This window comes from Stylophora pistillata, chromosome 2, assembly GCF_964205215.1.
Source record: "Stylophora pistillata chromosome 2, jaStyPist1.2, whole genome shotgun sequence".
Lineage (NCBI taxonomy): Eukaryota > Metazoa > Cnidaria > Anthozoa > Scleractinia > Pocilloporidae > Stylophora > Stylophora pistillata.
In genome coordinates this window covers 28,519,315-28,534,050 of record NC_142520.1, presented here as the reverse complement: position 1 = coordinate 28,534,050, position 14,736 = coordinate 28,519,315, and the positions used below count along the sequence as shown (strand labels likewise).

The 14,736-nt window shown below is 37.4% G+C and overlaps 1 protein-coding gene across 50 annotated transcripts in view; it reads left to right on the top strand.

The window, feature by feature from the left end:
• Positions 1-6,021: 6,021 nt before the first annotated feature.
• LOC148738184 (uncharacterized) overlaps positions 6,022-14,736 on the top strand; it is a 103,072-nt gene continuing 94,357 nt past the window's right edge. For 4 of the 50 annotated variants that reach the window (XR_015996995.1, XR_015996994.1, XM_088750244.1 and 1 more), the window contains exons 1-11: positions 6,023-6,633; positions 10,763-10,921; positions 11,064-11,936; positions 12,773-12,838; positions 12,937-12,984; positions 13,099-13,159; positions 13,275-13,340; positions 13,452-13,517; positions 13,632-13,697; positions 13,809-13,874; positions 13,989-14,054. Coding sequence is in view for 46 of the 50 variants with exons in the window: in XM_088750244.1 (XP_088606370.1) it covers positions 11,760-11,936; positions 12,773-12,838; positions 12,937-12,984; positions 13,099-13,159; positions 13,275-13,340; positions 13,452-13,517; positions 13,632-13,697; positions 13,809-13,874; positions 13,989-14,054 (682 nt within the window). In the remaining 4 variants the exon portion in view is untranslated. Of the gene's footprint in view, positions 6,634-7,896; positions 8,321-8,393; positions 9,500-10,762; positions 10,922-11,063; positions 11,937-12,772; positions 12,839-12,936; positions 12,985-13,098; positions 13,160-13,274; positions 13,341-13,451; positions 13,518-13,631; positions 13,698-13,808; positions 13,875-13,988; positions 14,055-14,168; positions 14,235-14,346; positions 14,413-14,530; positions 14,606-14,637 lie in introns of those variants that run through there. The other 46 variants (XM_088750256.1, XM_088750258.1, XM_088750253.1 and 43 more) reach the window with 41 other exon arrangements.

Sequence of the window (14,736 nt, the reverse complement as noted above, 5' to 3'; positions counted from 1 at the left end):
TAAACATACCGAGAGATATGTTCAAAGCTATTTTTTTTCCTTTTTTCTCCATAAAGAAGGTCCATAGAATTTAAATCGCTCCATATTTAATATGGAACTTGTCCTAACCACTATCTTTGTTTTCATCCGACTCCAATCCGCTGACCAATGAATGCGGGAGCAAAATGTCCTCGATTTCTGGCGATGCAACCGCCACCAACATAGCGATCCCTATTGCTGTAAGTTGCTTTTGCAAAAAGAAAATTTTTGGAACAAGTTGATATTCTTTCATTTTCACGAGCTCGTTTTAGTTAATATGGTAAGCGCCTAGTTTTGCCCTTAACCTGCCAGTGTAACTGGAAAAGCCAAGAGAGGTATCAGGGGAGGCAGAGGATTAACAGCTTTGTCAGTGTGTAATCACCCTCGACCGTCCTTCATTCTCATTAGATGCCCAAAAGTTAAAGTCTGTAATTTTGTGCGATTAACTTTTCAAGATATCTCCTGGAAACAATCAGGAAAGATCCCAAGCGTCGGCTTCTCCATTAAGGTTGCCTAACATTGGCCTGCTGACTTTTGTAACCTTCTGATTTCACCTATCGCCGGAATTTGTAATCTACGGTCCCCTAGAGAGTGAGTCAAAATTTTGAATACTGTCAGCTCAAAATATTGTTAACATGAGCCACTGAGCTCATTAAAAATGGCGCTATATAAATTATTTTCTTCTTCTTCTTCTTCTTCTTCTTCTTCTTCTTATTATTATTATTATTATTATTATTATTATCATCATTATCATCATTATAACATTCACAAGTGGCTGCCTGCAAATTCCGTCAATTTTCCTCCTTTTGTTACATGATGGCAACTTTAAGTAAATAACTATGTGTGCAATGACAAAAAGTTGAGAAATTAGTTCCACAATAGGAACGCAACGTTCAAAAAGTCTGTGCATGTGCAAAAGTTATAAAGACAAGGAACAGAGCGGTAAAATGAGTGCGCATGCTTGTAATACGCAAGAAATTTTACGCGCGCAAAGGAACGGGCAGGACAATGTTTCTATAGCAACATTACCATGGTAAATTGGCGGCATTTTTAAAATTCCCATGGTTTGTTTTCATTTTGTGGATATAAGCTCAAGCTAAAGTTGCCGTTTTCAAGAAAGTTTCTGAATGTAAAGTTACAGACAACCGGGGACGAGTGAGGTTGTTTGTTCTCACCTCGTCTATAAGGTTTCTCGGTTTAGTTTTCCGGAGAAGCTGGGCGACCGAGAAATCCTTGTGGGCGAGATTGTTTTTTTCCTAAACGGACGAATTTTCCTCTGTAAAACCTGCCATTTTCTTGAGAAATTATAGAGGAACGAGTCCTTACGCCGTGTGAATGGATCGTATGGACCATATGTATCTTTCAACAAAGACAACACTGGGCTCCATTTTTTGGAATTATAAGAAAAGAAATAGTAAGAAACTGTCTGAAAGTGGAATAAATGAGTGTGCAAATTACACAACTACTTCTGGTGTATCTCTCGTGGATGCACCAACTAAACAGGTAACGAGGCCAAACTCAAATGCAGACGCCCCAGGAGTATAGGGGAAAAGCATACTTAGTTAAGAACACGTTTCTTCCACCACTCTTTCAAGTTACAATGAAAATCAACAATCCCTAAAAAGCCTACTGGACGCTCGTGTTGGACCCAGTCGTGAAACTTTTTTTCGGAAGCCTTTGGATGCTAATCAAGTTTTAACAGCCAGTTTGTGCTTTCGTGATTATCTGACGGTATACGTAATTGTGAAAGAGAAGCTAAGCTCTAAATTTCAGATTTAAGAATGCCGTATAACGCTTCAGAAAGAAACAAATTGAACTCAAACGTACTTTTAGCCGTTAGGACCAGGCCAAATGCATAGGATGCAAACACGAAAATCGTCCAATGCATCATGGTCTTCACGCAGTTCTTGCGCTTGAATTCGTACCATGAAGAAATATGCAGTTAATGTCTGCTTCCGAGGGAAACATTGAGATTCGAAGGCCAGGAAAAAAATCAACTGTTTCCCGAGAGAGCAGATATTATGTACTTTGTTATCCATCCGGCGGATGAACATAGCAAACGAGCAAAAGCTGAGCGTTAATAACAATACAAATTCTGTTCTTGTAGAACTGAACATATATCACAAAGCTAAGTTATTAATATAACCCAGGGTTAGTGTGAAATTTGATTTCACACCTGAAAGCATTCAAAGAAAAAAAAAACAGCATGATTTTTTTAGTCTAAAGTTCGATGACTGGATACTCTTAAAAAAATACCAAAAAAGCTCTTGCAGAGAGAAATAAAGTAACCTGGACTAAAAAATTTAACGCTGATCGTCTTCGAACAACTGGGCCCTTGTCCCTATGGAGGCAAGTTGTTTGTTCGTCATCGACAGTCGAGCTAGATAATAAACAAAGACTTGGCAAATTTCGTCAAAAAGTGTACGTTTGCAAACCTTTTCTTTGTCCATGATGTAGCAGGCAAGTCATATCTCTGTGTGGAAATGTGGAAATGTGAAAATATCCGCGGATATCTCGAAGGTTCAAAGAGACAAAACAAGTTTGGGAAGCTTTTCGGCTTGGCACAAAAAAATTGCCGCAGTTTTAAGGTGCAAGACGTGCGAGGCTAGAAAGTTCTTCGCTTTACACTAATAAAGCGTTCACTTGTTATCATGGTCAGTTCGATGAACATCTCTTAGAAAAAAGATTCTGATGATGATAATTCAACGACTGAATCCATGGGAAAGAAAACTGTTTCCTGAGAGACCACATGGGTATTAAAGGATTTCTTTTATATCCCAACGAGGACATTGGTAGACAGTACGAGAGCAGATCGAAAATTTTTGTTGTAAATGACACAGAATTGCATAAGAGTTTAAAACATTGTAATGCTAAAAATATCATGTCACGTTAAAGGTGGCTCGTACCAGTTTCCTCGCACGGGGAACAGGTCACTCTTGCGTGACGCGCGCGAGAGAAACGTGCGAAAGAAGCGCGAGATCAAAAGATGAAAATTCAAAATAAAGATGGCGGCACATTGAATTTCTTTCTACTTTTGTGAGAAGTTTACCTAAGAGCTTGTATTTGATGTGTTGAGCGGCTACTGTGAATGCAGGAGATAGAAACTAAGATAAAGAAGACGATTTTTGGAGAAGTAAAGGTTTGCTTCACTTTACATTTAAAAGAAATATTCAACTGATATGAAATCTTGCGACGGCGAAAAAAGAAGAACTCAAGTGAAGGATAATCTACCTGAAGTGGAAGAGGACTTTGAAACTTAAAAGAAAATAATATGATACAGCCAGAAGTCGTGTGTAGGATTTTTAAGATGAGCCCGGGAGGCTATCTTTGACAGCTGTTTAATGATTTTCTTAATTAGCAGTAAACGTCTGTAAACATCAGCTGATCGTAGGCGCGCGCGCGAACACACGCAATTGTCAGCGGTAGCTATAACAGATCATGAGCAAATGTCGATTTTATAATCCTGGCTCCGGTTGTTCAAAGGGCGGATAGCGCTATCCAACGGATAAATCGCTATCCAGCGGATAAGTGTTACCAAAACGTACTGCGCTATCCACCGGATAGAGATTTATCCAGTGTATAACGTTATCCATCCTTCGAACAACCGGGGCCAGATTTTTAAATGCGCGAGAACGCGCGTGGAAATTGCTAAACTCACGAAAGCTATTGCATGAAAACAAGTCCGGTGACCCCTTCTTTTATTGTTCCAATATGATAATAACGACGTATCTCACGTCGAAAGGAATCATCAGAAAAAAAAATAGAAAGTTCTACGGAAGGAAATTTGCGATGTCTGAAAATTGCCTTTTTTCTAGATTTTCTGAAATTCCGCCACGTATAATTTTTTAAAAATCTTTGTGCATTTTCCTTTTGAAGTGCCAAAGGCAATCACAGAAAAAAAATCATGGGGTCACCAGGTTAGTTTTCGAATTATTTAAGCCACAAGCTAAAAAATGCGTCTGAATAAGCCTATGAAAGCGTTGCCATGGAAACTGCTAGTGACGAAATGACACCTAGTTTTTGGATAACCAATGATTATATAATTCAACCCCGTAAAAGTGTTCAACTGGCCTTGGTAAGTCTTTCAGTTGTATTCTTTCAAAGTTACAAACCATCAAAAAGACGATAACCGGTACGAGCCACCTTAAAATTTCACGGGTCACAGGTTCGTTGGGAGAAAATTCCAACTATCGACAGTAATATTTCGTTATGCCTCCCTTCTCAAATACGTTTTCTGATTGAAAGAGGAAGTGTTACTTGTTTTGGGTCATGACTCACTTCAACTAGCGAACAAAACTTATTTATCGGGTACAATGAATATATGGAGTTCTAACAAGGATCATACGTATCTAATACTGCAGTTCAAAATATATGAACTCTATCTATTCATTGTATCTGATTTATCAATTTCACGAATCAACTTAACGGCCTACTCCCAGTTGGCCTGTTAGCTCAATTGGTAGAGCGCTGCACTAGTATCGCAGAGGTCAGTGGTTCGAATCCCATATAGGCCTTTTTTTTTTTACTTTTTATTATTATTTTTTTTTTGCAGGTCTGATTTTCGCTATTGCATAAATAGCGCTATCTACTGCGAGGATCGTGCATCATACGTATCTAATACCGCAGTTCAAAATATCTACTGTAAACTGTATAATACATTCTTTTAACCAAAAGCTACGAATGAAATACGTGGCAAAATAACCAAGAAATATCTCTTTATCGAAAAAAAGTTCTAAAATAGACCGTTCAGAAGCAAAGAAAGAACGAATTTGTTGCATTTACAAGACATGGCGATATATAATTTCACCAACGTTGTTTACATGACTTCACGACCATAAGATCGCGTGACGTTGTGTTGATAATTCAAAGGAAAAATCTTCGATTGAGCAGTACCTTTAGAACATATCAACACATAACATTCTCTCAGGTCCTTACAATCGATGTATTGCGAAAAGCATTTTATTATCAGATACAATGAAATATATGAAGTTCATATATTTTGTGAAGGTGTAGTCTGATCGTCCGGGTGAGTGTAGTCCTGAGAAGGACTGTTGTCGGTGGCAGTGACTGACGTTTCGACAACCTGTGGGGAAGTCATCATCAGAGTCAAGTGAGTGATTGTTGACAGTAGAATGTTCTTATTCCAGTTCGTGTGAAATGATCGGTTGGTTTTGCCGTGATGTTATTGGCTGTAAGACTCAAGTGACGTAAGTCGTTCGTGATTGGTCTGTTTCGGTCTGTCGGTAAAGCTAGGTTGTTCTTTTTCGGTCGTTTGTGATGTTTATATCATGAATGAGTCGTTTGTATGGGGCGAATTGCTTGGTGCCACGCATAGTGAAAACAAAATTTAAACTACACCTGACTTAAACGGGTTTCTCTTTTTTTCGGTGGCGACCAATCTTCTACCACTCCTTTAAAATCTAATTTCCTCTTCGCCCTCCACTCCTTTATCCCACGAGTTCTGTCATCCACGTTTCCACTTCGAGTGGGTTTTCTTTGTGAAAACCGACCCCTTTCCTCACGCATTGGTGGTTGTTTTTCCCGTGTCAGTTGCACCTCTGCAGACACTCCAGCTGTTTTCTGTGTATCATTGCCCATGGAGCTCAAAGCGAAGCCTCCAACCATAAAAAGTGCACCGTGACCACGCTGCGACTTCCTTCGCGTTCGATGACGACCGTCTACCCTCTCTGATATGGGCGCAATAAATGCTGCGAATTGACTCCTCAGTTTAACCACGTCAAGAGAAGACGAAGAAAGAAGTGTATTTTCAAACACGTTTTTAGGAGTTTGTAAGTGGAACGCGACTCGCGATAAAAAGTCTTGCCGCCATGTTTATTTTTGTTTTTCTTTTAAATACTCGCGCGCTCGCGCCATTCGTACCCATGCTTCGCGCGCCGAAGAAACTATATAGAGCCACATATTTTTTTTCACGAAGTAAACATCCATTGGCAGACATTTTTGCGTTTCGAACTCGTCATCACAATCTTTCAAGATGATGAAACTTTCACAATAGGGGCAGTCTAGAAGTGAACATGAGAAAAGAATGCCTCAGCTACTCACTCGATTAATCACATTGAATGGGCGCCAATCGTTCGTTTAGATTTGAAGTTAATTTCGTTTTTCCCTCGGTGCATAGTTGAAGGGGTTCTTGAGTGAATGTCACTCCCTCCTCTTTCATACCCCCAGAACATCCGCCATTAATAAACTTTTTAAATCTAATTTTAGGGTCTGATAATAAGCTATTTTGGTCATGACATCTAGTTAGTTCATTTAATGGAGCAATAGCCCTTCTTTAGTGAAGAACCGAAAAAATGCAGCACCCAGGCTAAGCTCGAATTCGAAGCTTGAGTTTATACTGTGCGCGATTTTGGACACTTCGCTGTTTTTACAATGACACCTTAATGGACTGACGCTGGCTATTTTGAGTTTGGAGCGAAGGCTCCTAACTTGTCATTCTTGACCCAAGGCTCTTCGGTTTCCAACATGGCGGGAACAGTGTTGCATTTTGTATCACCTTGAAAAAGGAGTTTGCAATGAGGATTCTCGTGAGAGCTTGGGCCAAATATCAACAGTTACTCATAGCTCACCCATGGAAAACTCAAACTATTGGCACAGGTGAGAAAAACTGTCAAATATTCGCAGGTCCTTTTTGAAAGTGGGCAGGCTCGCGCTCAATGTTTAGAACGAATTGGACAGATAATCACGTGGGAACAAGTTAACTTCACGCGTGTTTTTTAGAAGTTGCAGTAATTTCCCGAGTTGTGCAGCGACGAGAGAAATTTCTGTAACTTCTGTAAACACAAGTGATATAAATCCTTAATTTTACAACGAAGCAAGCGATTGCTTCTTTGTGATAAAAAGGGCAAAGTTTCTTTTTTTTAAGATAACATCGAACGCTGTTACGCACGTTCGTTGTAAGTCATTTCAGTGGTCTGTTAGTGTCAATGAACTGGAAAACGCACGAGTCAGCTGAATAATGGTTTTATTTTGTACAACAACCCCAAAACAATGAAAGCAACCTTGCTGAAAAACATTGACCATCGAAGAAATTATAAAATTTTTAGGAAAAACTAACCCTTTTTTAATGTTTTCCAAATTTTGGTAACTACCCAGGGCAGTTACTTAAATTTCCCTCAGCGGCATGGCTGAGTGGTTAGGGTGCTGGACTTGTAATCCACTGTACTGTCCTGAGTTCAAGTCCTCCACCCTGCCACTCACTGGATTTCTTCTCGGTTGCCCCTGGTTCAACTCCTCGGCTGCGCTCTGTAAATAGCCCACTGGTTTGCCTCCTGCCAGTGGGGATTTTTAAGCACTTGGTTAGTTTACATTGTGGCTGAAGAGCCTCTTAGGGGGAGCTTCAATTTACGTATTTATTTATTTATTTATTTAATTATTTGACATCTTGGTGTGCATATAAATGAGACAACAGAGGAAAATGAAGGCTCATGTAGTTGCAAACAAAGAAAAATGTAGTTCAAAGTCACACATGAAACAGTGGAAAAATCCTTGAGGTTTGCTCATGCAGACTTAATGTATGTATTTATTATACGTTTTGTTTTGTAGTATTGCTGAGTACTCGACGGGTTGTACCATATTTTGATGAGCCCATAGGGTCAGTTAAAATACAAATAACAAGTAAAAATATGCAGTGCTACCACACACTAAAACATCTAATAAGTTATTTATTATCTAGCATGCCAAATTGTTCTTTCGCTGCAGGCAAATTTCGCAGACTTTTATTTAAGGGGAGTGCGTGACAGAAGTATGCAAAGCAGAATGGAATTGGCGTGTTGTCATGTTGCTGACATTTCTATTTTCTGTAATAAATGATGAAACTTCATTGTCATCTAACTGCTTTTCTTTGTTCGGTTTATCTAGTAAATTTGGATAAATATTTGCCAGCCATCCCAACTCTTTGTCATTAGAAAAGTGATTGAAATCATCAGCCATTTTTGTTTGGAACTTCAATCCAATTCCTTGCTTGGGCAATGCAAGAAAACCTGTCTAATGGGTTCTCTGGAGTACAAATACTGCTTGATATTTGTACTTGTTGAAAGCATTATTTGTACTTCATGGAGTGTAGTTGGATAATAAAGCTGTTTACTGACACATGTAAACTGTACAGCAAATTCAGACTTTTGTGCCAAGTTTGGAGCCATCATTTGTTATTGGTGTAGCAGTAGCTTTTCATTCCTTTGGAGAGGCTTTTGCAAGTGGCCTGTACTCTTGTCTGCTGAATAAGTTATTTACACAAGGAAACTTACCAGCACAATATAAACTAAAATATGCACAAAAAGCAAAGGTATTTGAAAACAATACTGTTGTTTTAATCATATTTTCTCAATATTCATTTTGCTCTCATTTATTTAAAAAGAAAAGATGTTGACACTTATTTCACAGTTGGTGTTGGAGTTTTTGTGTCTGTGATGGAAGGGGGGGAGTGGGTTTGGATAGAGTGAAGGATTCTGAAGGATTAGAGGCCTTGACAGTTGAGGAGCTTAATCACATCTAATTTACTTAAACTTTCTGGTTTGGGTGATCAAAAAAGGATAGCAACCATCACAGTTTTAATAGTGAGTAACTTTTATCAAATATCAAATGAGATTATCACAGCAGTTACAAACTTTTAGCTAGGGAAACAGAATAAGGAAAAGAAGCTGATTTGCCAGCTAAAGCTCAGTTGCAAACCAGACATACTTTTAAACAAATGTAAAGGAAGTGAACACACAGAATTGTGTACTAAAAATTTTCACCTGTATAGGACACTAAAATCTCTCCTGACAGTACTATTTCTCCTTACTGTCTGTCATACTTTTCATATGTTGTGAGTTTGGAGAATTTGGTATGGGATCAACTGATAATCCTGTTGTTGATAGTTTTTTCTATTTTCATCGTGTGTTTGCATGACATTGTATTGATATTGCAAGGAGAAATTCTGTTATGTTTGTGATTTAGAGGGTTGAAGGAGAAGTATGCTCCAGAAACTATTTATTTATATGTACGTCCTATGTTTTGTCACCCAGCAACTGAAGGCATACATAAATGTCCTCAAATAAAAAACATAGAGAGCCTGGTTGTTGGTGATGGCTTGAATAAATTTGGGTGCTTGTTGAAAAAAAATTCAAAATGGCTGTCAGTTGGAGAGGGTGTCTGGTTGTGGTAGGAATGGGGCTACGAGTGGAAACATTGAGAATCTAATTAGGCATGACTGTTAAGATAGATAAGTAGAATTCTATTTTCTCTTTTTTTAATACAGTACTTAATTGTGGGCACCTAATTGGTTCTTTCGTTCCCAACTGGGCTCCAAAGAAAACAATTGGCCTGGGCTGCTAACTTTTAAAAACTGGAGCCTGAAGGGCTCCCAAAAAATTGTCATAGAGTTTTTTTTTTCCAGTCGCCCTTATTTTAATCAAACTGTTCACTAATGGAATTATTTTTGGGTTTGTTAGCTCAAGAACTGAACCAAATATGATGAATAATGGTAATTGAACTGAGTGGATTGCAATTTTTTTGTATAGGTAATCACATGATTTCAAATGCAATTTGGAATAAAATAAGCATGAGGTAATTTTTCAAAGACTAACAATGCATGAGCCCATAGGGCAAGTGCGATTTGTGGTCTTCTAAAAAATTTACAAGTGCTTATTTATTCCAAATTGCAAGAGAAAATCATGTGATTATCTATTAATGATATACATGAAAAAAAGACGAGGTAGCTTCTCATAACTATGCAGAAGAAAAGCGCGTGCATCAGGTGCAAAAAGAATTTATTCAAACCCTACAAGTGGCATGTACATTGACATTGACCTTGACATTGACATTGACCAATCATTGTAATCAATCAGAATGTCTGGTTTGTTTCTTTCCTTGCCTTTGTTTCTTTCCTTTCCATGAACTAACCCTCTTCTGCACTGAATTCACTCTCTTCTGCACTGAATTAACTGAAAACTGCATTCATCTTAACCTATCAGAACTGAGATATTTTTTCATGTATATTATTAGATTTGAAATCATACGCGTGATTTCAAAATCAAACAAGCAAAAGGTGCGAGTTCAATTTGAAATCACAAGTATGATTTCAGACCAAAATTTTGTGATCCGATGTTCAATTGCCGCTTTATTAGATCCATTTTGAAATCACATTATTTAATAGCCAAATCTTACATTAACCTGTAATAAGATTGGTTAGTTTAAAAAAAACCTTCAAATCTGATTGGTTGTTTTGTTTTACTGTCCCATTTTCATTGGCTGAGGAAAAGATGGTGATTTACAGCAAAAGATAGTGCAATTTGTGATTAAATCACACCAGTGAGAGCTAATCTCATTGCAAGGATAACCCGTGATTTCAAAATGGATAAGCCATTAATTTACATAATTTGAGAGAGCAAAAAGTTATCAAGCCCAATGGGGGATAACCGATTGCAGAATGCTGGGCCCTTGCAGTCACCTAAGGAGGCTTGGAAGGGTTTTCCACAATTCCCATTGGGTCTATAATAGTTCAAAAGATTACAATAATGAGATAAAGAAGACTAGATGCATTATCCAAGTCAAGACTGGGTGTAACCGCTAGTGCTCTTGCAGTTCGGTATCTAGAGTCTTTTAAGCGTCAAGTTGGAACAGTAGATACATACATATACATCAACTATTTACATTACATTAGGAGTAGCTTTAATTTATTATCTCAAGAAACCTGAATCTTATGGTAATTAAATTATTTGGACAATTAACTTTATTCTTTCAACAGAGGTGTCCTGATTGCTCATTTGAGAGCCCCATAGCCAGCAAGCGTTGCAAAAATGCTGGCTGTTTGTTTGAATTTAAAAAGAAGGAAAAGGATGGAGAGCACCTTCATAAGATGGGAAAGGTCAATGCAACCATCCAGAGAGAGCTTCTGGAGAAGAGGGTAAAACTACATTTAGCTTAGTAAGATTTTGTCTTGTTTTTGCTAAAAGAACAATGCAGTACATGGCACTACATTTACAGAAACAAGTGTTTATTTTGTACTGTTTCTTATTAATTGACTGTGAACCCCCAATATTTTTCAGGCTGATATATTGCATGTCAAGTCAGGCTTTGATGTTGCAGTTTTTTACCGGGCCAAACATGGAACTGGGAAATAATTTTATTACTATGGCACCCCTGGACATGGGGAAGAATTTGTAAGGAGCAATTCAGACTTTGCCCAGACAGTTAAAGACATGTTTGAGGCATTCAGTGTACAATATGGTGAGAACTTAATGATTTTTATTGCCCTATGTGAATCTTGTTAAACTTATATCGCTGTTCATATTCAATGATATCTGAAATTGTCATAAGAAAATAATATTATTAATAATGTCTTATCCAGGGTTTAAATCAGCTGATTAGACATTGATTTTTGCCAGTGATCGGTGAGTTATGGATGACTATTCAATGGGAGTCCAACCTGTCAGTCAATCATCAATTACTTAATAGTTATTTCATTGATTATTCAGTGTAATAGAGCATCAAACCATAATATTAATTTTTGTATAACTGAATAGGAGCCAGTTAGTATTGCAGTTGTCTACCTGACATCTGTTGTTAACAGAAAACAAGAGGTTCAGAGAAACAAACACTTTAAAAAATCAGTGACATTGGTGAGAAATCAATAGACCACAAAATTCTTGGGTTTTTATTGCACATCAATTTCTCATTGTTCTCACACAATTAATCACTGATTACTCATTCATCTTATATTTGATCATTAATTAATTATATTGATGTCTCGTAGTGTCCAAATGCTTAATCTCTTCATTTTCATCTCAAGGTGTGTAATGCCATCTAAAGGTGGCTCAAAAAAAAAGACAGTGTTCTGTTTTTTGGAGACTTTTAGAGCTAGGTGCAATTTTTCAAGCCTGGAACTGCACATTTTGAATTGCTGTGCAATTTTTTTTAAGGTAACTCTCCACTGTACCTTTTGTTGAGTTTAAGTCATAATTAAGGTAGTACTGTTCTGATACATAGCAACAAACTTGACCCTCTTTTTGCCATCAATTGCTTCTATTTTAAAAAGTAAGCCAGTGACCCCATACAATGTATTTGTTTTTATAAAAATCTTTTTATTACACACACAAGAAGATACAGGGAAAATTAGAAAAAATTATGCACAGTTACGGTAGATTTTGCTGACATTTAAAAAAATGGAAATTTCAAGATTGGAAAAATACCACTCCACAGTTTTTGTTAAAATTTCACACATGCATTCTGCCTTTGTAGAAGAAGAGTACTAAAAATACCCGAAGGCGAGACTGACCTAGTAGTAAAAGGAACAAGGAAAACTTGAAGAGTACTTTTTTCATGCTGTTTTTTATCTATTGATAGCCGGCACAATTGATCACAACATCAACTGACATCAACTGCAATTTTTATTTATATTCCAGCAAAGCAGTTTAAAAGGATTTTTTTTTTCATTTGGAATTGCCTGAAGAATGGCTGTTTTCGAAGATAAAAACAAGTGATATGCCAAACACCTCATTGAACTAGGTGGAAACATAGACTTCGTTCCACCATGTTTGTTGTGAGCTTTGCAAACTTGAACTCTTGGGGACTTTCTCAGGACTCCTCCGGTGACCATGAGGCTTAGCGCTAAATTGCATGCTAGAGCCCAGACTTCTCAGTGAAATATTACTTTTTTGAGCCACCTTAACTTTGCTATGACGCAGTAAACTAATGTTATTTCTAGTCCTCATTTTGTTTGTTTTATGTATTCTTTTCTGATGTCTTTAATATTTAGGTCCTCCTCCTACCACAGCCAGTCCTCAGGATCCTCAGCCACCTTCTGACTGCCTTTCCGCTGAAGGTACTTATGCCATGATTACTTTGTTATCACACAATTTACTAGTATATTTTTGGCTTTTATTATTTTTTTATAACCATTGTCTGTTCTGCACCTACCAGCAATTGATCTTGAACGTCAACAACCCACCAACTGTCCATCTTCTCAAGGTGCTTAAAACCATGATGTTTAGTTGTTATTCTACCATCAAATATTATTTTTTGTAGCATACTCCTCATTATTGCTTCCTTATGTATTCTCTGATTTCTTAAAATTGTATTTAGTTCTGGCACCCACCACAGAAAGCATTGCTCCCCACAACCCACCAACTGCCCATCCTCTCAAGTTAGTTAAAACCATGTTTACTTTGTTATTATGCCATCAAATAATGTTTTTTTGTATCCTACTTCTCATTAATGTTACCTCATGTAAATTGTTTTCTCATATTTTTGTTATTTAGTCCCTGCATCCACCATAGCAACTCATGCTCACTCTCCACAGCCCACCAACTGCCCATCCTCTCAAGGTACTTAAAACCATGTTTACTTTGTTATTATACCATCAAATGTTTTATTGTATCCTACTTCTCATTAATGTTACCTCATGTAAATTGTTTTCTCATATTTTTGTTATTTAGTCCCTGCATCCACCATAGCAACTCATTCTCACTCTCCACAACCCACCAACTGCCCATCTTCTCAAGGTACTTAAAACCATGTTTACTTTGTTATTATGCCATCAAATAATGTTTTTTTGTATCCTACTTCTCATTAATGTTACCTCATGTAAATTGTTTTCTCATCTTTTTGTTATTTAGTCCCTGCATCCACCATAGCAACTCATGCTCACTCTCCACAGCCCACCAACTGCCCATCCTCTCAAGGTACTTAAAACCATGTTTACTTTGTTATTACACCATCAAATGTTTTATTGTATCCTACTTCTCATTAATGTTACCTCATGTAAATTGTTTTCTCATATTTTTGTTATTTAGTCCCTGCATCCACCATAGCAACTCATGCTCACTCTCCACAATCCACCAACTGCCCATCCTCTCAAGGTACTTAAAACCATGTTTACTTTGTTATTGTACCATCAAATAATGTTTTATTGAATCCTACTTCTCATTAATGTTACCTCATGTAAATTGTTTTCTCATATTTTTGTTATTTAGTCCCTGCATCCACTATAGCAACTCATGCTCACTCTCCACAATCCACCAACTGCCCATCCTCTCAAGGTACTTAAAACCATGTTTACTTTGTTATTATACCATCAAATAATGTTTTATTGTTTCCTACTTCTCCTTAATGTTACCTCATATAAGTTGTTTTCTCATATTTTTGTTATTTAGTCCCTGCATCCACCATAGCAACTCATGCTCACTCTGTACAATCCACTAACTATCCGTCTTCTCAAGGTGCTTGAAACCATGTTTACTTTATTATTACACAATCAAATAATGTTTTTCTGTATCATACTCATCTTTAATGTTTCATCATGTATTATTTTCTGATATTTTTGTTGTTTAGTCCCTGCATCTGCTACAGCAAGTCCTGCTGACTCCCCACAAACCAACAACTATCCATCTTCTCAAGGTGCTTAAGCCATGTTTACATTGTTGTTATACCATCAAATAAAATTTTTTTGGTATCATTATTTTCTGTATTATTGTTTTCTGATATATTCTGATGGTCTGATTTCTTTCATATTTAGTTTTGGCACCTGCCATAGCAAGCCATCCTGACTCTCCACCAACTCTCCAATCCACCAACTGTTCTTCTTCTCAAGGTGCTTAATGAAATCTTTACTTAATATTTCAGATCTGTTTTTCCTCACTATTGTCCACTCAATCCATGCATTCTTCTCTGATGTACCTACCATAGCCAGCCATCCTGATGCTCAGTTGCCTGTCAACTGCA